This window comes from Aptenodytes patagonicus, chromosome 1 (assembly GCF_965638725.1).
Source record: "Aptenodytes patagonicus chromosome 1, bAptPat1.pri.cur, whole genome shotgun sequence".
In the NCBI taxonomy this organism is placed as follows: Eukaryota; Metazoa; Chordata; class Aves; order Sphenisciformes; family Spheniscidae; genus Aptenodytes; species Aptenodytes patagonicus.
In genome coordinates this window covers 30,463,973-30,489,046 of record NC_134949.1, presented here as the reverse complement: position 1 = coordinate 30,489,046, position 25,074 = coordinate 30,463,973, and the positions used below count along the sequence as shown (strand labels likewise).

The 25,074-nt window shown below is 37.7% G+C and overlaps 1 protein-coding gene across 7 annotated transcripts in view; it reads right to left on the bottom strand.

Moving 5' to 3' along the window:
- The window catches only part of DOCK4 (dedicator of cytokinesis 4), a 257,283-nt gene that overhangs the window by 86,601 nt on the left and 145,608 nt on the right, over positions 1-25,074 (bottom strand). For all 7 annotated transcript variants that reach the window (XM_076330793.1, XM_076330824.1, XM_076330803.1 and 4 more), the window contains 5 exons: positions 10,178-10,302; positions 8,491-8,653; positions 6,812-6,918; positions 5,970-6,126; positions 71-168 (listed from right to left, as the gene is read on the bottom strand). In XM_076330793.1, the coding sequence (XP_076186908.1) occupies positions 71-168; positions 5,970-6,126; positions 6,812-6,918; positions 8,491-8,653; positions 10,178-10,302 (650 nt within the window). The remainder of the gene's footprint in view (positions 1-70; positions 169-5,969; positions 6,127-6,811; positions 6,919-8,490; positions 8,654-10,177; positions 10,303-25,074) is intronic.

The window sequence follows — 25,074 nt, the reverse complement described above, 5'->3', positions numbered from 1 at the left end:
ATAGGTATTTTTGTGACACACAAATACATTATTTCCCTCATATTATCTAAAAGGATAGAATGGTATATACCTTCACTATTTCTGAACCATCAATTTCTTTTAATTTTGAGAGGCAACCTGCAATTTTGTCTGGGTGGGTTCTCCATTTCAGAAGGTCAAGCATATCTCCTGCAAAAACAAAATGCAAGATTAAAGCTGGAAGCAAAGCAGCATTTCAGATTTTAAATTCTACTATTACAGTCCACTCAGCAAAACTTGGCTTCATTAAAAGAAAACATCTCAAGATTTGCTATAATATGATCTGCCCAACAACAAATTTTCATTCCATTCCATAATTGCTCCACCAATAGAAACATAAGAACATGGTAATGGGTCACTAAAATCAGTCTCCTGTGGCAAATATATCATGCAATCTTGTTCAGATATTTGTCAACTACCATCTTAAGAAAAGGAATTATTTTGCTGTCTCTTGTCCCATTGAAGGATGCCTTCCAGAGCTGTCATCTGACGGCTAGAAATAGTCTCCTAATTACTAGTTTGTACGTATTTAAAATACTCATCTTCCTATGCCTTTTTAGAGAACAAACACAATACCTCTAAGCTCCTGCTTTATTAATAAGCAACACAATCTCTTCTGGAAAATAAACTCTTCTGAGCTAAAACATACCTGAGTGCCTTCACACTTCCTCCAGTTTTAATTCATTCTCCTTCAGCTTTCTTGACCAAAATGGTAACTACGTTACAGATGAGATTACATCACTGCTTTCTATATCATTAGAAAGCTCATATGTCTGCTGTAAACACTGACGTTCCAGAATTTGGGGGTTTTTTTAGATACATCATATTGGTGACACGAATAGGTCTTTCTCCTGTGCAATACTGTTCAGCTCCCTGACTACAGCAGAATCCCCAAGAGTCTCCCTTAGGGTATGATCCTGCCTTTTGTACCATTAGATTTGATCTAATTTCTGCTCTTTCTTATTAATTATTTAAATGAAAGTTACCTTGTTTTGCCTATATCCGATTTTGATTTTGTCCCTCTCAACTGATGAGCCCTTTCAACTACGTATTAGCAGCAAATTTCATTAACAGGCTCTCTAGTGTCTCAGGTTTTAGTGAAGCAACTCCCATCCCCACCCGCTTCCACCACTCCAAACGAGATCAATCCCAGGCCTAATTCTTCAGATCTAGTAGTATTTTCCTTCCACTCAAGAAGGAAATTCTTTCCATTACAGTGCAAACTGCTAGTTCCCTTTTAGCCCTTATTTACCAGTTTTTAAATTATTATTCTAATCTGTATCTTTTCTAATTTCCCATGTGGTGTTACTGAAGTCCAGATGGTTTAGATCTGCTATGTTTCCTCTGAATAATAGTAATAATAATATTGAAAAGAAAGATTAAGAAGTTTATTCTGGCATAATATGCCTTTGATAAACTCATCTTACAGCACACTCCATTTAGCTACATGTCCATTCTTTCATCCATGATTTCTTGTAAATACTTGCATAAAATTCATCGGAGGGTGATGGCCCAGTTAACATATCTGCTCTTCCATCTGTCTTAAATGTAGGTTCTATATTTATTACTCTTAGGTCATCTGTTATTGCTTTCAGCTTCAGATATGTACTAAAAAACCCACCTCGCTCTGAGATTGGGAATTTCATGTCCCATACCATTCAATATCCTAAAATAGAGTTTTGCAAACTTGGCTCGGCTTTTCAGCAGTTTTCACTTGATCCTGACCCTTGCTGAACTCTGACACGTTGATGTTATTTTTCACCCTTCTGTTGCAGGTTCTCTGCTTACTCCTCACATTTTCTTCCCCGTGACTCACTCGCTCAGGTCTGCAGCTCTCCTTTCAAGTTGTATTCAGAGCACAAAGTTCCACTTATTTTTGAACCGTTGAATTAAATAAATCCCAAAGCTCCTTTACATGCATGTTTACTACTTCCACGTTTCACTGACCAGCTTTTCAGAATTTCTCAAAGCCTGGTCGTTTGAAGCAGAAAACCTTAACCACCGTCCGATCCTTCCATCAGTTTAAGATGAACCACTGGTCCAGTTGATCACTGCCCAGCAATGTCTTAGAAGGATCCAGTTCTTCTGAAATGTGCTCAGTACTTACCAAACTAAGAAGCTAATAGCAAGTGTTCCTCTTGGTTCAGCAACTGTTTGGGTGCTTTCTACCACAGGCTGTTTTCACACTCAAGTAACATCTGAGCCACACCCATCTTTGTGTCATTTCTTTCCCAGTTTGCTCCAGGAAAGCTCCTCTCTCCCACAACAAGAAATGAAGTAATATTTCTGTCTTTAATAACATTAAATAAATCTCCACCTATATTCAAATCTTGCCAGAGGTGCTAACGGCAAACACCCTACATGCTATTCCACTAATATTTTGCTGCCTGAATTGATTTTGGTGGGCACAAATTGTTTTTATGCATTTATACATTTCTTTTTTGTTTTGCCTCACCCTGTGCTAGTATGGAATGATTTGGATTAAAAGAGATCCTTGAGTTGCCCTAAGAGTGCTGAAGGGTCCCAAACATGCATCAGAGACACATCCCAAAGATCAAGGACAAATGATATGTTTTATTATTCCGTCAGGAATTTTTGAGAAACAAGCATTACGAATCCAGTGAACTGCATTTCTCTTTTGGATAATTAAATGGACTTCTATACTTTATTCTGTTTAAGCCTCAACTTAAGTTGAGGAGTAGCGAGACTAGCTAAAGCTGTCAGTTCATAGTAGGAAAAATATTTCTTTACAGATTTGCTGGAGGAACTTGGTGGGAAAATAGTTGACACTCAATATTAGGGATTTGTTGGGGGATTAAAAGAGAAAGAGAAAGCGAATGTCAGACACTCACTTCAAAGCACTTATTTCAAGGAAAATGCTAAGGAGGAAAGACATTGCTGAGATAACATTAGCAAATAGCCCGAGCATAAATGACATGAATAGAAAATCTGACATGTGAATCACAAGGGGAAGGGATAGCAATGTGTCATGTATTAAGAGAAATGAGAATATAAAATTGTCCCCAAAATAGGCCCACTAGGAAAACATACGTGTGGAAAAGGGAGAACGTCAATGCTGCTGATAAATTTTGCTGAAGAAGAAAAAAATTTCCAGTGCCTTCTCTTATTCATGATCAGATTTGTACCTTAAAAATAGGCTACACCTGACCTCCCATTCCTACCAAACAAAACACTCCCCTTCTCAAGGTCCGTAATTTAAATTCAAAGTGCTAGTTTTAAGAAAGGGTTTAGAATCATGTGTATAAGGAATTGGTTTGGGATGATCTTTCCATCTCTCTCCTATAAATCCTGAGACATCAGAAATTGGCCTGGTGTAGCACTACTGCACTTCAAAAGGAAAAAGCCGAATTCCAGAACTGGCGGTGGTCTGCGTTCCTCTTCCAACAGGATGCTTCTGTGGTTTCCAACACGCCCTCCAAACTGGGGTCACTCTGGAAAGCTGCCCCCTGTTACTTTTGTTTTATTAATCACCAGTTTGGCTTTTTTTAGATGCGGATAGATGGATTACACCTCTGCCTTGCAAAAGACATGCTGTATGGCATGTGCTCTGCTGATGAACAGCTGCTTACTGGGGATGTGCCGATCAGTGCTGAGAAATGAGCGGATGCCAACTCGCTAAAATATTCTGACTTGCTGGATGGATTCTGAGTCTCTGGCAGGCAGAGATCCCTCCTATATGTCAAAAACTACGTAAGACTGTATTGATAACTACTCAGTAGAAAAATACTATGTTCTCTCTCGCTCTTTTGGGTTTTTTTAGGATAATGAAATATAACTATCCAGCTAAGAATGTAATATATAAAAGCTGGTATACTTTTTTGCTAACATTAACTGATTAACTACCCAGGATCAAAAGTCAATCTAAGGAGAAGCTAACTGGCAGACAGATTAGATAAGGACGCGTTCTTCTGAGATACATTGATGAACACACAGACTCCCCTGGTTAGAAGGTCTCTGAAAATTGTTTGGAAATAATCCTAAAATCCCCTCCAAAGTACCCAGGGTAAGGAAGTTATGGATCCCAACAACTGGGAGTCAGCCTCCTTCCCCCAGTCCCCATAATTTTAATATGCATGAGAGCTGATGGCATGTGGGAACAATCAATGAGAGAATGACGGCTGAGTAAAATTTCGCAGCAAGCTAGTAAAGCTCTGGCCTAATTCAGTCACACCCTTTACAAGTCTGGGTTTGGGGTCCTCCCCCCACCGCATGGACAGACCAATAGCATAATTTTCAATTCATTTCCAGGCTGGACATTGTTGTTTGTAGACACAGGCAGATCTCCGAGAACTTCAGAAAAATCTCCAAACTTAGAAACAGATTAAAAAATAATCAGCAATTTTCAAAAATACTAATACAAATGTTTACTAAAAAAGTAAATACACAGATCTTTTTACTCCTGTATTTTTTAATAAATATGCTACATTCTCTCAGGGATAATCGAAGTAATGCTCACATGACCAAATATCCACATGCTTTGCTCTATGTTCATTTTCTGAGCATGCAATAGGCTTTGGCAAATTTTTGTTTAAAAGAATGGGGATTTGGAAACTCACCAAGATGAACTTCCCAAAGAAGATCCTTGGAGAAAATATGAGCCTGTCTATTGAAAATATTTCCACCCTCTGAAGTACTGCTGAAATAATTGTTAACTCTTTCAGAGCTGAAAAGGGGATCAATATTATTCAGATATTCTACACCCTCTTACTCAGAATATGGTTAAAAAAAAAAAGGAAATTTTATGCCCTATGTCACACATCTATTTACATTAAGTACAAAATAACTCCTGTACTGTGAACATAAATTAGTATTATAGCCCCCGACAATAGTGCAACTATTTATCAGTGAGACACTTAAGTTCTGGGCAGCACTTTCATGCATGTGTAAGTATCAGTAGATTCATGTGACTTCCTAAATCAAGGCCTTTAACTGAAGCAAATTTACTCTCTGATTACCTATTAGCAACCTTTGGGAAAATCTTTTATTGGCTAACTTTTATTACTTTGAAGCTATGAGAATACAGAATGGATGTGCACAGTGAAACAGACCACTTACTATTTGCACATAGTTCTATTTTGGACACTTCCTACTAAATGGTGAAAATTAAGACGATTATTTCAATTTAAAAAGCTGCTCTAGTTGTTGTTAAACACCTATAATCAATTTCCAAGCATTTAGCAATTTTATCATCATACATGATGATACAAGAAGGGTAAAAATACAGTCATTCACACACAAGAGAGAGCTAAGCAAGTTCTTAAAACTGTGATAAACAGCTCAGAAAAAACAATACAAAACTGCGGGGATATCAAAGAATGGTCAGAAACACATTACCAAGCAAATACACAATATTTAGAAATTTGTGGAAAACTGTTTCAGTTACAAACTGTAGTTAACATGGCAAAGAAACAAGAATCTTGAGAATTTTATACAGAGCAATGGTAAAGAGCGCAAACACATGTATTTCTATCTGCTGCTCCTTACATCGAGTGTATAAGATTGTTTTAAGTAGTAGTAAATGTTTGTTGGCTTTAAGGAAGAGAAGTGATACAACAAAAAAGCAATATGTGCCTAATTAAAACCAAACTGCCACAGCCTAAAGCCTACAATAAGTATTTCATAAAAACTCTACAACAAACAGATTAAGAGGTTTTGTAAAGCAGCTGGGTTTTGATAGTTGATTCCAAGAGTGCTGCATTTGATTCCAATATCATGTTAATCTAAAAAGCATTCTTGAACTACTTAAAATCAGTGGTTTATCATGCTGCATTGGTTTCCATCTGGATATAAAAAATTATGAAGAAAACCAGTTTATAAAATGGATAAAACATAAGCTTTTTTTGAGTACATCCATGCTTGCTTGGCACGGAAAAGGCTAGCTATCACATTCATTTGAATTCATCATGTTTTAAATAATCAACATATCCTACCATTTTGTGTGAGTTTAGTGGAGCAGAGAAAGGACGTAATCCAGAAGGACTCTTTAGTGGTTTTTACTGCTTGGCTGTTGTTTCCTAGGAAAATTCCCTTTGAAAAGGGGAGTTTGAGGTAGCGACCAGAATCCTGAAGGTTTGTGTTTTCTTCACACTGTGAAAACAAACTAGTTAAAATAACTGTACTGCATAAAAACAAAGGACCAAATCCTTAAATTATATGAATTATTATTGTTTCTCTGCCAGAAACTGAAGAATTTTCACTATGCCTGTTGCAACTTTGTTTTTGGATCATAGCTTCATATCTGACATGGAAGTCTAACAAATTTGCACAGGTTATGTCAAATGAATAGCTACAAATTTTGGTGTTAAAATCTAAAATTTATCTGGGAGCATATAAAATCCTCCGAAATAAGAGATAACTGTTAAATGTGGAATGAAAATTCCACAAAACGGAAATATCTCTAAAACTGATAACATTGAGTAGATGTGCATAAATGAGTTTGCTTGATTTTCCAACTTCAGCCATTCAGTAAGAGGGTATCATGGGGTTCACTTTGTGTGTTTTAATTGAACTTGGCTTTGTGAAATCCATTATAAATACAATGTAATATAAGAGTAAGACATAGTAAAACCAGTGCACTGAAACAGATAACTAGATTCAATTGCAGTTTGTAACAGGAAGCTTAATATTAAACAATCAGCAATGGATATTTTAATGGTAACAAGATTATCACTCATTCGGTAATGAATGCAGACTTTCTCAGCCTAATGTTTCTGGGCATTTAAAGTATGTTCCAGAGGAATCATTACAGCTAATGATTACTAATTCAAATTACCTTGTGTACAATGAGTTCATGGGTGCCATCTGGCAGAGTCCTCCCATTTTCCTGCATCAGGGGCACGAAAGAAAAGCCAAACAACTTCTTCTCACCCTTTTCTTTCGCTGAAATACATATGTAAATAGCAGCACTTAAAGTTAATATTATGCATTTTAGACAAAATAAATGGATATAATACAATATAAGAAAGTATACTGGAAGCTATTAGCAGCTAGTGAGACTAAGATTATCTTAAATTTCTTTTCAGATTTGCGCATTAACTACTGTAATAGTTTCTTTTATCTCATGGTAAATCAGGAAGCAGTATTCTGGAATGATTTGGTATTTATTAACAACAGATAATGGAAGCCACCAAATATGCAGTCTTAGCAATATATAGAATACCAGGAAACACAAATAAATGTGACCTAGCCAGTCCAACATAAAGAGAAAAGGGTTTTTTTGTGACAATTATTCCCTATAGTAGCTTCTACCTACTGGTCTCCATTTTAGGTCAGCCTCAGGCTACACTGCACTTCTATTTTCAAATAAGGCATCTGCCTCTATAGATATGACTGAAGATGTCACTGGTCCTTACATGAATGTTAGACAGCAGATAACATTTTCAAACTTGGATGCCTAAGCTCAAATTCCAAAACTCATCTATCACCTAAATATAAAGCAGACTACAAAACACTGAAATGGCACAAATTTTCCTGAAGCCAATGAGTGCAGATGCTCAACACTTTTGAAAATCAACCAATTTTTCATCAAATGTGTATATATACAACTTATGAGTCCGGTTTTACCACAGTTGGGGTGGTGTAGGCAATCATAACAAAAATATCCAACTTGTAGTGCATGGGAAAGATTGTGCAAAAATGTATCAACTGTTTGAAACATACCACTGACGTTTTTCCTTTATTACTTCATAGCTTATAAAAGAAATCTTAAAAAGAAAAAAATGCAAATTTCTTCCTTATGTACCCAAAATCTAAATATACTATAACTTACTGTGTGTGCCACTTTCCACAAAGGCAATCTAAATAATCAAATCTTGCTATACCGACATCACCAAAAAGAGCCAAACAACAGCAGCAGTTTAAAAGACATACAATTTTATCCACCTTTCTCTACAAGCTTGACATCAGTCAGCACCATAGCTATGAAACCTGTTTCGCATACCTTGGTATGCAGTACGTGAATCCAGACGTCACTTTTTACCTCAAAATCATCTCTAAAATTGTTCAGAATGTTTAGAGAATTTTGGAATTTTATTTTATAAGTAAAAAAAAAAAAAGGCAATACAAAAGTGATGTTAATTGACTGTGATGTATCTACGTACATTTCCCATGGGTTGGATTGCTAAACATGTACTAAGGAACAGGTATAATTTTGGATAATTTACCCAGTAAATTCTAAATTTGCATTTTGAGTTTACGTGAAATTCTGTTTACATTTGCAGCTGCAATGTTGTCTATTTCTATTTAATAAAACTAGACTGGTTTCTCCTGGTATTTAGGCTTTACCAAAGCACTGAGTTCCACCAAGCAGAGCTGCAAGCCTGAGAAGCTGTGTCATGAAAGCGTTACAGAGAAAGTTCATGCAGCTGTCTTTTTCCTGAGGTATTATGGAAACTCATGTGCTGACTGCAGCTGTAACGGAGAGAACCAGCAGAAGTCGTGAACAGCGCTTACTGGAACAGTGCCGGAATTCACAGCGGATGTGTGCTCCTCTGAATTTATCCACAGGAATAGGAAGTTTCAGCAGCTCAGCCCATCTGGGACCATTGTTATGATAAAGCACAAAGGAATGGTACTCGCTGGCTGGTGGCTCTCCAGAGCCAAATGAGATAAAATCCTAATGAAGAAAAAGTATTGATTAGAGATTAAAGGCAGATTAGTTCACTGGTAAGATGTCATCAAGGACTGTTCTTACAAGGAAGACTATTTAATATTTACATTCATATCATAAATGCCACATGTGGTATCATGCTCAGTATCTTTAAACCCACAAAAATAGTAGCACTTTGTTAATATTTGCTGATTAGAAAAAATGGCAAGAATCATCCACACTGATGAGAATCAAAGTATTATATAGGGAGAACTGGGTGATCAGGAAGGCTTAAGCAACAAATGCGATGTGAAGTCCCGTGACACAGCATGGTCCATCCAGTGTTATGCCCAAGCAACAAACAAGAACGTAACTGAGACAAGAACAGCCCAGACTCATGACCTTTAGTCCTCTGAAATAAGCCTGTAACCCTGCTGTTATCAGTGATACGTCCCAGCATGAAAAAAGAAAGAAATCTGGATTCCTGGATTAGGAAGAAGCAAAGTGTTCGTTGCCTTTGCAACACCCATGATGGTCTCTCCATATCAAAGTAGGCAAATGGATTTTTCTAAGTCCTGACTTGGGGATACCTATTAATTCTCTGTGGGAAAGGTAAGCTGTAGCTCTTCTCCTCAGCAATTGTAAGGGATCACCTCTGCATCTCGATATCCTTTATTTTTTTACATGTGTATATATAAAACAGATATATATATACACACGCACACATATATATTGTGTAAATATGACATGTTTATGCCATGCATTTATGTGCACAACCTCACTTCACATATATGTGCACACACACACACACACACACACACAATTTGCACCAGACTACTTGTGTCAGCTTTTCTTCATTTTGTCCCTCCACAGCCCTCAACATCATGTAGAACATGTGAAAAAAGTACTTTCAAATAAAAGGAAAAAAAAAGATGCTAAATATGTATGGAAAAGGTTGAAGGTAAACAGAAATCTTTCGGTACAGAAAAAAATCTGAGAAGTAGTCATCTATTAATAATTAAAATATAAAACAGTGCCTGTTTGTGAGCTATCACCAGCAGTATGCAACCAAATCTGAAGAAAAGAAGGAACATTAATTTATTCTTTTCTTGATACACGGTAGTGATTTTTGCATCAAGGATCTCTGATTTATTAAAATCAGACAAAAAATTGAAAATGATCAAAACACGTTCTGTGTAACATGAGGAAATGCATACCTACTAAGAAGAATTATTATGAAATAAAAAATTCTCCAAAACTTGATCTTGCTTCAACGTTTTCCAGCATCTTAATGGAATCATTAGTTATTTGGTTGGCAATTATACGTGTTTATCTGAATCACGTAAGTGATCACAGAAATAAAACAAACATGCATTTTATAAAGGTTTTAAGCAAAGTGGAGATACTTTAAATATCTAAAACCAGCAAAAGATAAACATGACCTTTCCAGAGCAATTTTGTACTCTTCAAACAATGCCACAAAAGATGATTTACATCTGAAAAAGTGTATCAAAATTAACTGCAGCAAGGAAAAACATACAACAAAGATACCTTTAAAATTTGACCACTGCTGTCCACGACATGCATTGTCACTTCCACATTTCTGGCCACACTTTTCCCTCCTTTCTCAAATTCTCCTCTTTCTACAGTGATATATAAATCATTCCTCATTTCACCTATAAAAAAACCAAACCAAACCAAACACAAAGTGTGCAAAAGTCAGTTCAACTTTCTTACTTTTTGCTTTTAGTACTTTAGTAGACTTTCATCTTCTCTTCCAAACAAGGGATAGTATCACACCCACAATTTATCAGTATTTTCAGATTTTAAATAATAACAATTGTTTTCATAAACCAAGAAAACCAAGAAAGCTTCATCCCTCTAAAAGCCCAAGAGATTATCTGCCATACTAAACCAATTCTAGGGGTTTCTACACATCTGTTAGCTCTTTTTGGTCTTTACAGTGGCATCTCCAGCTATATCGAAGCTGGTGTCTAGCTTCACCTCATTTAATTCCTCTTTTAATCTAAGGCAATATTAATGTGTCTTCTTTCATTTGTAATCTTTACATTTCTCTGTTTAATGTCTCCTTGAAGAACTGATTGCAACTTTTTACACTTAATCTCAAAAGAAAGTGTATTACTTTGAAGAAGCAAAAAACCAAGAGGTTGGTGTTCTTTCCATTAGAAGGGCAGGCTTCCCAGATTGCTAGCATTCAAATCTGTCTTTCCGATCTAAAAGATCTCAACATATTTTACATTGACAGGGCGTTCTGAAGTTTTCTAGCAAAAAGTTAGCTTAGTTAGCTAATTTTTTGCTTGTTGGAAAGGCTTCTGAGAAATTAAAATCTTCATCAACACATTCAAACTACAAATCCAGTACAGGCACTACCGAAGTGTTACATAGTATATACAAGTTATGAAATACTGCTAGCATGTTTAAATCGAAATTCTTTGTGCGTTCATAGATTAACATGCTAAGTATTCTGTCAGACCATAACCAGATCTTCTGGATGAGATCAATGGTAATTTTATTTTAGTTTCAGTTGACACAAACCGCAAGGTTTATAGCTGATGAAAGGAAGAAAGATTGTTTGGCAGCTGGGGGGGGGCGTGGGGAGAAGCAGTACTGGTGGTGACTGGAGTGGCATGGTAGGGAAGCCCCTGTTCTGTTTGAAGATGCTAAATCTATTTCTAAAAAGTGTAAACTAATCTAGCTCTGGACAAACATTACTAGAACTACTTGGATGCAATTGGCCTTTCCATGTGAAAAACTAGAAAAATGAAGGATGAACAGCATCATAATTAGGAGCATCTTCTAAAATTCTAATTTCTAAATTTGGTAGAAAAAGAAATTGAAAATATATGCTTTCATCTAGTGAAATGCAAATTTAGCATAAAGGGAATATGCTCTTTTAATAAAGCAGATGTTCACTGAGCACTGGTGAAAAGAAATCAAGTATGACAGTTTTGTATATTTATAGGTGTACCACTTAGAAGTCAAACATGAGATGGATACTTGTACTGTGGGTAAAATTAATTAAAAAATATGCAACTGATAAATAATAAATGCATCTTCAATTTCTGTCTTCATTTTAATGTGCAAGCAGAATTTGACCTGCTTGAACTTTCCAGGATACTCTAATGTTTCACATTTCTTGCATTTATTTTACCGCATGCAACTCTCCAGTGATTTTTAAGTACCAGAAACAATGATCTTGCTACAGTCTTCTAATATTTTTATAACATTATTCCATCACTGTATGTAAAATAATTAAACGATTCCTCCAAAGCACAGCCTAAACCACTGCCAAATGAAAAAAAAAAATGGTAAAAGAGGAAACTGCTATATTATCAAGCCCTCAAGAACCATATCCATAAAAAAAAGGGGGAAATCTGCTATTGTATTACCTTATTATCAATTATCTTCTGAAACAACTATGGACAGAGGCTAGAGTACAGCTAGACAGAATGAACAGAAACAAATACCAGGACCAGATGGTATTCACGTAAGAGTTTTGTGTGAAGTCAAGGATGAAAGAGCTGAATTACTAATAAGTGTGTGCAATCATTGAATCAATCTCTGGTTCCCGGTGGGAACCAAGTTCAAAACAAGCAAAAGGTGGTGGAATGGACAGCAAGACTTGTAAAAAAAACCCCCACAATAGCAACCCCAAAACAAAAAACAAACACAAACCAAAACCTTTCCGAAGGATGTTGTGAATGTGAGAAATGTATAAGGGTTCAAGGGAAGAACAGAGAAGCTGTGGAAGGAAGATCTACTAAAAGATATGAAACAGACAATCACAAGCAGCTCAAGAAATCCCTTGAGCTGAAAATAGCTGGAGGCTGGGAGAGCATCAAGGGGTAATTACCATACATGCATATATGCATGCTCAGTTCTTACTCTTTCTTAGGTGTCTGTTTACAACACTTGGCTAGACGGGCCCTTGATCTGAATCAGTAAAGCTGTTTGTATGTTCATTCAGGTCACAAAATTACCCTTAAAACTACTAGATTCTGATTATTTCCACGTTGCAGTAATATTTTATTATAAAAGTTTTAGAAGCTAGTACAGTATGATTATCAAAGATGTTGAGTCCTTGCTTAGCATACGCTTATACTAGTATTGGTTCTAGTTAGTGCTGGCAGTTGGTCACTTTCAAGAGTCTTACATTCAGAAAAAATGATAACACACAATAATCAAAAAGAGAAGCTTTGTTATATAACTGATTTTAGCACACAACTTGTAGTTGCAGCAATTTCTCTTTAAGGATTCACCTGAATTCTACATGCATTTGTGCTACATTCAGTCATTATTTTTATTTATCAGCAAGGAATTATTTCAATTTTCCATGGGGTCTTCACAGAAATGTAACCAAGTAACTATTTCCACCACAAATTTCATGACCTAGCCCAGATGAAACTCAGTGAAAACCGTATTTTTTCCTTTTTAAATAGAGTAAACTGTACAGGATTTAAATGAAAATGACACTGGAACAGATTGCCCAGAGTAGTTGTGGATGCCCTATCATTGGAAGTGTTCAAAGTCAGGTTGGATGTGGCTTTGAGCAACCTGCTCAATTTTAAGTTGTCCCTGCCTATGGGGGGGGGGGGGGGACACGACAGGGATGATGGTCTTGATCTTTAAAGATGATATTTAAAGGTAGCTTCCAACCTAAACCATTCTGTGATTCTATGCAAAAATAAGAAAGCATTTCTAAAAGAAGTAATTAGAGCCTCACAGAAGTTAAGCAGGCTTTCAAAAACAGTGCCTGCATTTTAAGGTTTTTGAAAAGATCCAAACCCATTGAGGTTCACCTTTTTAATTGCCAGAAGAAATCAAATCACAGGGAAAAAAAGACACAGAAGTAGGATGTACTTTCACAAATACTGTCCTGTTCTCCTCTTACAGAACCTTGGCAGAGTTTGTAATCAGTGTCATGAGGGGACAGTTCAGATTAATTTTGTCCTGATCTACATCCATTCAGGAAGCTGTACTCTGCTTTCAATGTCTCAGAGCAAATCAAGACACGTGGGTCACGTTATTGAAAGAAAATGCCAGATTTTCTCTATTATCATGCAAGGCAAATTAAATCCAAGAGGAGACGAAGCCTCTCACGCTATATTAGGAATAATGATGTTTTATATGGAAATGGATAGAAAATCAGAAGGGAGATAACTGAAATAGACCGGAAAATTAATCAAAAAGAATGTAAACTATGGGCTATTTATCAAGGGTACAGTCTGCATCAGGCAGATATAACAGCAACTTCCTTTTCTCAAAGTATGTGGCATAGCTGACATTTTATAATCTTTAAAAAAATGTAGGTTTTGGTTTAAATTTGGCCTTGTGTCTGGATTTGTACTCACACATATTTCACTTTTGGTTTAAAACAGATCACTACTTGCAACCAAAATGTAAGAAAACCAACTATATTGAGCTTGCACAGTTCAGATAAGTGTACTGGAACATTCAGAACTTAAAGCCATGCTCCTGATGAATTTTTGGCACAATATTTGTATGAACATATTACGAGTAAAAGCTTGCAAGATTAAAAAGTCAATGGGGTTGTAAAAATCAAGCACAAAGCCTTATCAGAAAATACTGACTGTGAAAAAGAAAATGTATTTGGAAAGTTAACTTCACTCTGGAAAGGAAAAAGGAAAGAAAATTGTAATAAAAACTTAGACAAATATATTTGGATCCAAATTTAAAAAAATATTTCCCTCTCAATACATTGCTCTGGAGATCTCTTAATCACTTTTACTTCCTTAATGTAGAAAAGCCATTGCTTCAATCTTCCTTAACAGAAATTCTCTCCCCAAAAACTGAGATTGTCTGTATAAAACTAAGTTAGGGCATTCTTTTGTGGCCCTCTTCCAGTAAAAACAATTCAAACATCACCAAATTGTTGAATTTATCTATATTCCTTTAACTGATCTTTTTAATTTATGGCAACTGCAATTACACAATCGATTACAAGAATATACACCATTTTGCTATGGGATCTTTGCCTTAACCAGTATACCAGACAGCTAATTATGACAGATTAAATCCTCTTGTTTTCACTAAGAGGGGCAATTACAGCCGTAAGTAGCACTGAAAGGGAAAGTCCTGCTGAGTATCTGAGTTCTGAGGTAGACTTTGGTGAGTACAAATGGTATCTCAGCTGAAGCATCTGCATGACTTAAATCTCTCCTAGGTGTATGTGTACTGAGATTTTTATACAGTCCTATACTTGACCACATGCGAGGAATTTACACTGAAACAAGAGAGGCACATCTTATACAGTACAGTATATCAGATTTTAATTACTGGTTGAAAACATGCCTATAGGATTGAATCTCAATCAGATCTGATGAGACTTTAAACGTGATGAGAAAAGCAACAGATTTATTCCAGCGTATATCCATGTTGAAAAATACAAAGTCCCCTCTTCTCTAGGTCTGTTTCAGTGAAAACATCCAATGGTTATTTTCAGCATGAATTTTGGTACAGGAATAAGCAACTGAAAACAATATAAAAAATGGTGCTCAACTTTAAGGTGACAAACCTACCTCTACCTGTAATGAAATTGCGTGGTATGAAAGATCTAGATCATTTGAAAGCATTTCTTTCAAAAGAAAGGGCAGCTCATTTTTGCCTGTTCTTATGGAGCATCTCCATCCCCCAACTCCTGTTGTGACAGTTTCTTTAAGCTTTCTGAATTCACCAGGGCTTCTGGACTGTGCAATGAACATGTGGATGTCAACATCCAGTTAGTAACACTGTTAACCATTATAGGGTCAAACCCCATTATAAGTCACCTTTGTCTAGACTGACATAGTTTTCTGGGTAAGAAAAGACTGTAGAATGGTGAACCACACACAGTAAGATCATTAAACATGTTTTGTGAAGCTAAACCACCTAGGCCTCCTTAGATGTGAAGGGCACTTCTAGACATGTGGGTTATGGGCTGAGTCAACAGAAGCTGGAGAAAAGCAAATTAAAGAAACCATGTGTTGCATTTCTGTGTTGTCTGAATCATTTCAGTGCTTAAAAAGCTGCTTATCTTGGCACAGCTACTTTCTAGCCACTATCCCAATAAAAATGAGGTTAACATGTTACAACCAACCATAGGTAAGACAGAAGGTTATTGTACATTGGATGCGAGATGACAAACAACAAAGCAGAAAGAAAAAAAAAAAAGGTTGGTGTTGGTCCCTGTGAGAGTAGGAAGTAATAAGCTGTCTCGTGGAAAAACAGAAGAACTGTGAGGATCAAACAGTGTATCTAGGGAAGCTGTTTGTTCTTACTTCAGACAATAATGCAATGTGTTGAAAAAGGGTATCGATATATTCTGTCCTAATTATAGAAATGTCCCATTAACCCAAACACTTTGACACTACTTAGTTAGCAGCCTATCATTTCACCTATTTGTCTAATCAAAACCAGATTTTTAAATATTAAAAGCTACAGACTGAAGCACTCCTACAAGAGCTTCAACTATGAAGCGAGGGCTAGAGCTATATGGAAATTGAAGTTCCATAGAATTTAACAAAAAAAAAAATGTAAAGCTGCAGTGATGTGGATGATTATACAGCCTTACCTTTCCTATGCAGCACAAGTGTTAAGTGCATATTCTGTAGGGACATTTACTCTGGTAAGTTAATTTAATTGTATGTGAAAGGTGCTGAATTGAAATGTCTGGGTTGCTGTGTACAGCACAGCATTGGCAGTACCTGCCTCTTCATACGGTCCTGCCAATACATTTCAGCTTTGACCTGGCAAAAATATCTTGAAAGCACAATTTATAGGTTGAGAGAGGAAAAACTTTAAAGCCTTCTTGCCCCAGATGTAGGTGCTAAGCAGGCACATTACAGCTCAAGGTTTCTGACCTAAGAAGAAACAGAAGAAGCTTCATGACTTCAATCCAACTAGCAGTGAAGTGTCCAAGGGCTGAATGGGAGCAGGGGACAGAGACCTGATCACCATCAATTACATGAAAGAGGCAATTACAAGGAGCAGGAGGAAAGGCCAATTAAAGTTGCAAAACAACCATAAGACAGACTGCTGGGGGACACGCTTAGCTAATGGAGATCAGCCTTCCTGAACCTGCCAACTACAAAACACAAATTTTAAATAACCAGTAAAGAGAAAAGAGCCAGGAGTAACTTGCAGATTGGAGACGACAACACATGCTCAGGGGTCCTATTATCTCCACCATGCAGTTTCATTATGGGATGGCTCTGCAGGCTCCCTTTCCTTTATAGATAGGAGGCTGCATCATCACTATTCAGGATCCGCATACAAGCACTGGTCTGCTGCTGCTCACAGGGTGTACCCCCAGCTATGGGACCTACATGCAAGCTGCTCCCAGCTCACAGAGGCTTGAACGCTCCCACTGAATCTCAGGTGACAGGAACAACACGAGTAATCACTAGTAAGAAGAAGGTCAGATCAGGACAAGCATCAGGAGAACATTTGTATGAATGTATTGTTTGTTCTTTTATTTTTCTAGGAACATTTGTACCTAACCTAAGTGTCAATGATCCTTCATCACAAAACTGTTTATAAACTTACACTGAGGGAGCTGTGAGTTACAATTGCAACACAGATATTATAACAACAAGACTTTTCTCATATTCCAACCACATTTAGAACTGTAGAATTTCTTGTAGCATATTAATATGGAACAAGGTTTTCAAGCTGAAGATAGCTGTCAAAGATCAAAGGTAGCTGTCTTTGTTAGAAAGAAAAGAGAGTTTAGTTTGCCAGCTATCCTCAAAAAGCTTTCTAGTGAAATAAATTTCATTATTTAGTACTGTAACAAAACACAGCGTGACTGTATTTGAACAAGATAGCATCTCTGATAGTTATAGCTTTCAGTGTGCAAATCTAAACTGTCCTGACAGCAGCCACTAATTTAAAAATAATTACACAGAACTCACGAGGAGCTTTTGTTAGGAACTGCTTTTTAGAAAGCTTTGCTCAGAATTATAGGTCCTTTAGAACCATGAATTGAAAAGCAGCAGAAAACATTATTTTGTTTAGAGAAAGTTCCTGTTCATTTACATCCCTGTAAAATACAAGCTAATGAGTTGCTTTGTTTTATACCCTAAACATGACTTGAACACTTCTTAAAACAATTTCAGTTGTAGGGACTGAAAATCTCTGGATGTGGCACAGACAAAATGGTATTCTCCAGGATGCAAATCTTGTGGATGCAAAATGTTTTAGAGATAAGCTCCTTAGAATACTTTGTAGAATGGGACAAGAGCTGTGTAGCTACTGTCAGTGGGAGGATCTCAAAAACACAAGTAGAAGGTGATTTTAACTTGGAGGAGAGGGCTAGGGACCCTTAAGCCATCTTGCCTCCTACCTTTTGAGTCAATCCATGCTATGCCTTGTAGCAGCTAGGATATTCTATGATGTTACTATCCATGCTGATATGCTGACAATAACAAGCAAAACTGGAAGATAAAAGACATGGGCAGGAAATCTTCCACTCCCTTTTTAGCCCAGTAAACTTGGAACTGGCACAGCTAAATTTACAATGAGAATAAACAGTTTACAGAAACACAGGGAACAAGACAGAAGAGCTCAATTCAAAAGTAGGTGGCCCTATGTCTGGGTGATGCAGCACTGACCACCAGCACGTAGCCTAAATTTCAACAAGTTACACTACAAGCTGATCATATTTGCAGCAGTCACAACCTGGAGGTTGTAAATACTTTAACTATCAAAATGTTTGTGTTTATTAATATATAAATTCTCCCTCCCTAGAAGATTAATATATAATGTTCTCCCTCCCTTTGGGGTAGGGAGAAGAGATTAAGTCCTGGAATACTATAGCAATACTAAACTCTTGCTAAGCCTTTCTGGCAGTTGAACTTTGATGATTTCATAGAATCATAGAACGGTTTGGGTTGGAAGGGAAGGTCATCTAGTTCCAACCCCCCTGCCGTGGGCAGGGACATCTTCAACTAGAGCAGGTTGCTCAGAGCCCCGGCCAACCTGACCTTGAATGTTTCCAGGGATGGGGCATCCACCACCTCTCTGGGCAACCTGGGCCAGTGTTTCACCACCCTCAGCGTAAAAAATTTCTTCCTTATATCTCGTCTCAATCTACCCCCCTTTAGTTTAAAGCCATTCCCCCTTGTCCTGTCGCAACAGGCCCTGCTAAAAAGTGTGTCCCCATCTTTCTTATAAGCCCCCTTTAAGTATTGAAAGGCTGCAATAAGGTCTCCCCAGAGCCTTCTCTTCTCCAGGCTGAACACCACCAACTTTCTCAGCCTTTCCTCATAGGGGAGATATTCCATCCCCTGATCATTTTTTGTGGCCCTCTTCTGGACCTGCTCCAAGAGGTTCGTGTCTTTCCTGCACTGAGGGCTCCAGAGCTGGACACAGTACTCCAGGTGAGGTCTCACCAGAGCGGAGTCACTTCCCTCGACCTGCTGGCCACGTTTCTTTTGATGCAGCCCAGGATACAATTGGCCTTCTGGGCTGTGAGTGCACATTGTCAGCTCATGTCCAGCTTTTCATCCACCAGTACCCCCGAGTCCTCCTCAGCAGGGCTGCTCTCAATCCTTTCATCCCCCTGCCTGTATTGATACCAGAGGTTGCCCCGACTCAGGTGCAGGACCTTGCATTTAGCCTTGTTAAACCTCATGAGGTTCACACAGGCCCACTTCTCGAGCTTGTCCAGGTCCCTCTGGATGGCATCCCATCCCTCAGGCGTGTCAACCACACCACTCAGCTTGGTGTCGTCTGCAAATCTGCTGAGGGTGCACTTGATCCCACTGTCTATGTCATTGGTGAAGATATTAAACAGTACCGGTCCCCGTACAGACCCCTGAGGGACACCACTCGTCACTGATCTCTATCCGGCCCTTGACATTGAGCCATTGACCACTACCCTCTGGATGCGACTATACAACCAATTCCTCATCTACCGAACAGTCCACCCATCAAATCCATACCTCTCCAATTTAGAGAGAAGGTTGTTGTGGGGGACCGTGTCAAAGGCCTTACAGAAGTCCACATAGATGACATCCGTAGCTCTTCCCTTGTCCACTGATGTAGTCACTCCATCACAGAAGGCCACTAGGTTGGTCAGGCAAGACTTGCCCTTGGTGAAGCCATGCTGACTGTCTCGAATCACCTCCCTGTCCTCCATGTGCCTTAGCATAGCTTCCAGGAGGACCTGTTCCATGATCTTCCCAGACACAGAGGTGAGGATGACAGGTTGGTAGTTCCCAGGGTCCTCCTTTCTTCCCTTTTTAAAAATGGGTGCAATGTTTCCCTTTTTCCAGTCACCAGGGACTTCACCTGACTGCCATGAGTTTTCAAATATCATGGAGTTGCTTGGCAACTACATCAGCCAATTCCCTTGCGACTCTGGGATGCATCTCGTCAGGTCCCATAGACTTATGTATGTTCAGGTTCCTCAGGTGGTCTCAAACCTGATCTTCTCTTACAGTGGGAGGGACTTCGCTCCCCCAGTCCCTGCCTTGAGGTCCATCCACTCGAGAGGTGTGGGAAGAGAGATTGCCAGTGAAGACTGAGGCAAAAAAGTTGTTGAGTACCTCAGCCTTCTCCTCGTCTGTTGTTACTAGTTTGCCAGTCGTGTTCATCGGGGGGTATGCTTTCCTTGACCTTCCTTTTCTGGCTGACATACCTGTAGAAGCCCTTCTTATTATGCTTTGCATCCCTTGCTAAGTTCAACTCCAGCTGCGCCTTGGCCTCCTGACCCCATCCCTACACAACCAGGCAACGTCCCTATACTCTTCCCAGGATACCTGTCCCTGCTTCCACTGCCTGTGCATCTCCTTCTTGCCCTTTAGTTTGACGAGTACGTCTTTACTCAGCCATGCTGGTCTCTTGCCTTCCCTTCCTGATTTCTTACACATGATTCAGAGTTGCATTTAATTAAAAAAAAAAAAATTTAAAAAAATCAAGTTAAGCAATCTGGCATCATTTGTGAAAATCATAGTACAGAAGGATGTTATCTAAGAGAAGGGCATCCTGAAGGAGATCAGCTCAGGAATATACAGGCACACTGCATTTCACAAAGAATTTCATCATTGTAGGAAGTGAAATCCCATTATTGAAACAATTTCTTTTTTGTTTTGCATTGTAGAAGATACCGAAAGAGTGGCTGGCTGCTTATCAGTGAATGTATTCATCACTTTTAAGAAACGGGGCAAATCTCATTGACATGCTTGAAGCTGCCAGTAAACGTGTGTCAGATTTAAAGACCGTGACAACCACCAGTCAGCTGTCTGTTCAGTGCTTTCTCCCCATATAGCAATACCCTGACTTCTCCGTTATTGTGGCAAAGAACAACTTTGCTATTTGTGAGAAGCTTTTGCATAGACTCACAATAATTACTATTTATAAGTAATATTCACGCATGACTCAAGAATGAGAAAATGTTGTACTCAGTGTTTAAATATATACATACAAAGAAAAGGTCTGAGATTGGGACCCTCTGGGTGATACTTGACAAAAACTTATTTGGGACAGGGTGTGTGTCTGCATTTAAGTATATGACAGGGGATGAGCAGAAAGAAATAAGACCATTTCTGTTATTTATATACTGCTACCTAGTTTTTATATTATCACTGATATTCTTGTTTATATAAGCCAAACATTAAAACAACTCCGCATGTGTTAGAATTTCAGCATTGGTGACTTTGGTAACACTACTGCCTTTTTACTATTGGATTAAGTAAGCTTTGGCATTTAAATCAAAGGCAAAGATGAATAAACAGATTCCTTTTCTCAGTTACCCTACCGTCCTTTTTCAACAGAACGTTATCTGCATTTTCAGTTTTATTACAGAAACTCTCAACAAGCCCTAAGAAAAACTCATCAGAAAACACCTGATTAAGCAAACAAAATGCCCTTTACGAAGGATTCTCAAACTGTAATACTTTCAGATTTCAAACAGATTGTAGATCTAACACGTAAGACCCAATTGCTCTGTGACTTTTTTTTTTTTGCTCTTGCTTTTAACAATGAGATGTAAAACAAGTTGCTTTGAACAAGTGGGGAACAGAAGACTTGCAAGCTTTTTTAACAGAAAACTTTGCCCTGTTGATTTTGTATAGCTACAATATAAAGAAAATATTTCCAACTGAATTTTGAAAGACCATTTATTTTTACAGAGCTAAAGCATTCACTTGTTAGTTTGCTAGTGCTCCTTACCTGGTTTACTGAAGAAAAACTTCCAAGCCATAACTATACTTGTATACACTTCCCATGCACTACTGCTACTTATTCTATGCTCAAAAGAAAGCCAGCTTACTCTTCCAAATACTATAAACTGCAAAAGACTCTTTTCCCTGTTCTCCACTTCCAGAGATCTTAAATCAAAGGAAGTCCAATTAAATTCTGGCCTTTCTTCCCTTTCCATAGTTCTCTTCTATTTTTCCTTCAGTTCCTAATGAACCAAGAAAATAAGACAGAGACAATGGGAAGGAGAAGGAAAACAATATGGAAGTTCCTTACACTTGTCTAACCAAGTATGTAGTCATGAATTAGTAACTTTGTTTTCTCCAGTGACTTGTAGAAATGATAATTCCTTTGGTAGATAGGATCAAAGCTTTAAAAAAGTATTAAAATAGGATTTGGAAAGCAGAGGATATTCCCAATAGTGTACTACAGTTTCGTGAAAGGTCAAAATTCAGGGTGTCTTTACTCCACAATATTGCTTAAACATATTTTGTGTAACTAATATATCCAGGCGATATTACTTTCAGTAATTAAAAAGACATATTTCTGGCTTCTTGGAAATCAGAACAGCAAACAATGGCAGGTGTTGAATTTAGGCTGTTTGTACTCCATACAGGATGAAGAAGATTGGAAAAATTCATACCACTGCTCATGGGAGAAAAATGCTTAAGTGTGTCAGACATAATTCTTTTCCTAGAATCAACAGCTCTTTACTAAGTCCAAGCTCGCTGACAGCTACAGACACTTACCATGATGAAGAGAACAGATTCCATAGCTTTCTTTACATTTTTGCTCTCCAGACTCTTATTCTAAGCTTCGAAAGAGGGAATATGTTTCTAGTCAAAATCACATCATTGAAAAATGCATGTTATCACATGGATAGCATTTTGTGAGATCATTTGTATAAAAAGACAAAGATTCTAGTTCTAGTTGCATTTTAAAAGCTTCTGAAAATGGAAAGTAAGAAAGATTGGAGAGCGTGTACTTGCACACGAAAAGAATAAAAGACCTTTCAGTAATCCAGATGAAAGAGTAATGAGTATATTCAGTAGCTTTCAAAGACAGGATTCTGATGAGATTTAACTGGACAGCTAAAGGACATCTCATGAAGTTAAAAGTTGACAAATGCAAAGCAATGCAGATGTGATGGTAAGAAACCCAAGTTATTTTTCCTAAATTAAGCATATGAAAGCTTCGTATAGGAAACTTAAAAGCACTGCAACATCCTGGGCAGCTCATTCTATCAGCTGAATGAGCAGAAATTGTAAAAAAAAGACAGAACATTGAGAAACAAAATGCGACTTATTGTTTGACGAATATAAGTCTGAAAGTATTAAAATTACATTACAGAAATTAATATGGCAGCTTCATGTAGAGTCTTTAGCTATGTTATTTGTGAAATGATATCACAGGATTAGAAGAGGACCAAAAAATTCAGAGTGAAGGATTAGAAGCTAAGAACTTTGCAGTCAGGACTGACTAGCTCAGCTATAGATACCAGCGTCGCAGACCATCTAAGCTTATGTACAAGGAAAACAATGGTCAATGTAATACCATTGTATTGTCGATATACAATGTATATTGTATATACAATACCATATGTATTGTCAATATATGTGTATATACTTGTCAATTCTTTAACCTCTTCTAGTATCATAAGAGTTTAATAATTTGGATGGACAGGAAGAAACATAAACTCTGATCTTAACTCAGAGCAAGTGGTGGTCAGATCTCAGCAGTGGTGGTCAGATCTCAGCAGTGGTAATGCCACCAGTGCAGATCATAAGCTGAAACAGGGTGTCTATAGCTAATCAACATCCATCTGTGAAAATCTGTTGAGATGTCAGCCAACAGGCCAACTGTTTACACATTGCAGTATATTTTATGGACTAAGACATTTAGAGGCGAGCTGCTGTCCCCTATAAGATACAGAGCCTTTCAAAATCGTATCTATAGCTGTTTTAAATAAGAATTATCTTTGATATTATAGACAAAGCTGCATAGAGTAAGTTTGTAGGTAAAGTTCCAGGAAGTAAGGGTTGGACCTAACTGAATTGCTTAGTGAAAAATGGATTCTACAGAAAGACATGAGATTATTTTACTTTATGTGCTAGTGTGTCACGCTGAATGGATTTTGGCTTTGAATGTACCAAGTAGTCAAGACAACTACTACCAGTAATAGACTTAGCACTATTAAGAACAGTATAGCTTAAATAAAGTAAAACAGACACAGTTCTGGTCCGATAAGCACAAGAAACAAAGATGTGCAACTATATGGATGCTTACCACACGATAGTTTAGAGTCTGTTTACAACTGGCAGTCCTAGTATGGAGCTATGGCTCCTCCAGTAAGTCCTCATTTAGACAAACGGCTGTGCTAGGGTTTATTCCAATTATAAAAACCACAGACAACACACACTAATGATCAGGCTTTTTTATGGATTTAGATATCTTCCACAAAGTTGCGAAAGAATATGTACATGCAAGTGTGCTAGAACACATGAGCATATGCAGCACTGAAGTTATGCACTGATACAGATGCTATGTCAAATTTGGAAACAGATTCCATAAAAGTGCACTATATAAAACAGCAAAAAGCTGGTAAAAGTATGCTTAGAAAAATACAAAAGGGCTTTCATATTCCATCATCATGTACGTTAATCTAACTTAAAGTACTGCTCAAAAAGTATAGTATGTTTGTAGATACTAAATGCTAAATTTCATATACTAAGTAATGATGTGGTTGTCTGTCCTTTCGGGAAATGATGAACACAGAATTTCAGGGTGTGAGCACAGTTGTCCTTCGATGCTGTACAAAGCTTTCTGAGAATACTGGCTCGTACATCTGCAGACTGCCACACTAGGATGCTGGAATGGAGTTTACTAGTGGTTGCATAAAGTCTGCCCTTAAATCCTGATTACACCTAGAAAATGCATGTTGATTAGACTCACAAGATAACACTTTCACTGTCTTTCCTTCTTCTGTCAGCTAGAATAAAGTGAGTTACTTATTTCATAGCCTTCTTGAATCATATATGCTTTTTTCTAGCCATCTACTTCATTTCCTGAAACACTTGGAGTTCTTCATTACAAAATTCCATGGGTCCTGTGGCTTCACCCTGTCAGGCTCCAGTGACATAAAAGCATTGCTCTATAAAAACATGCATTATTACTGTCAACAAAATTCTGGTTTGGCATGTATGCTGATCCTAGTTACTTTTAACAGC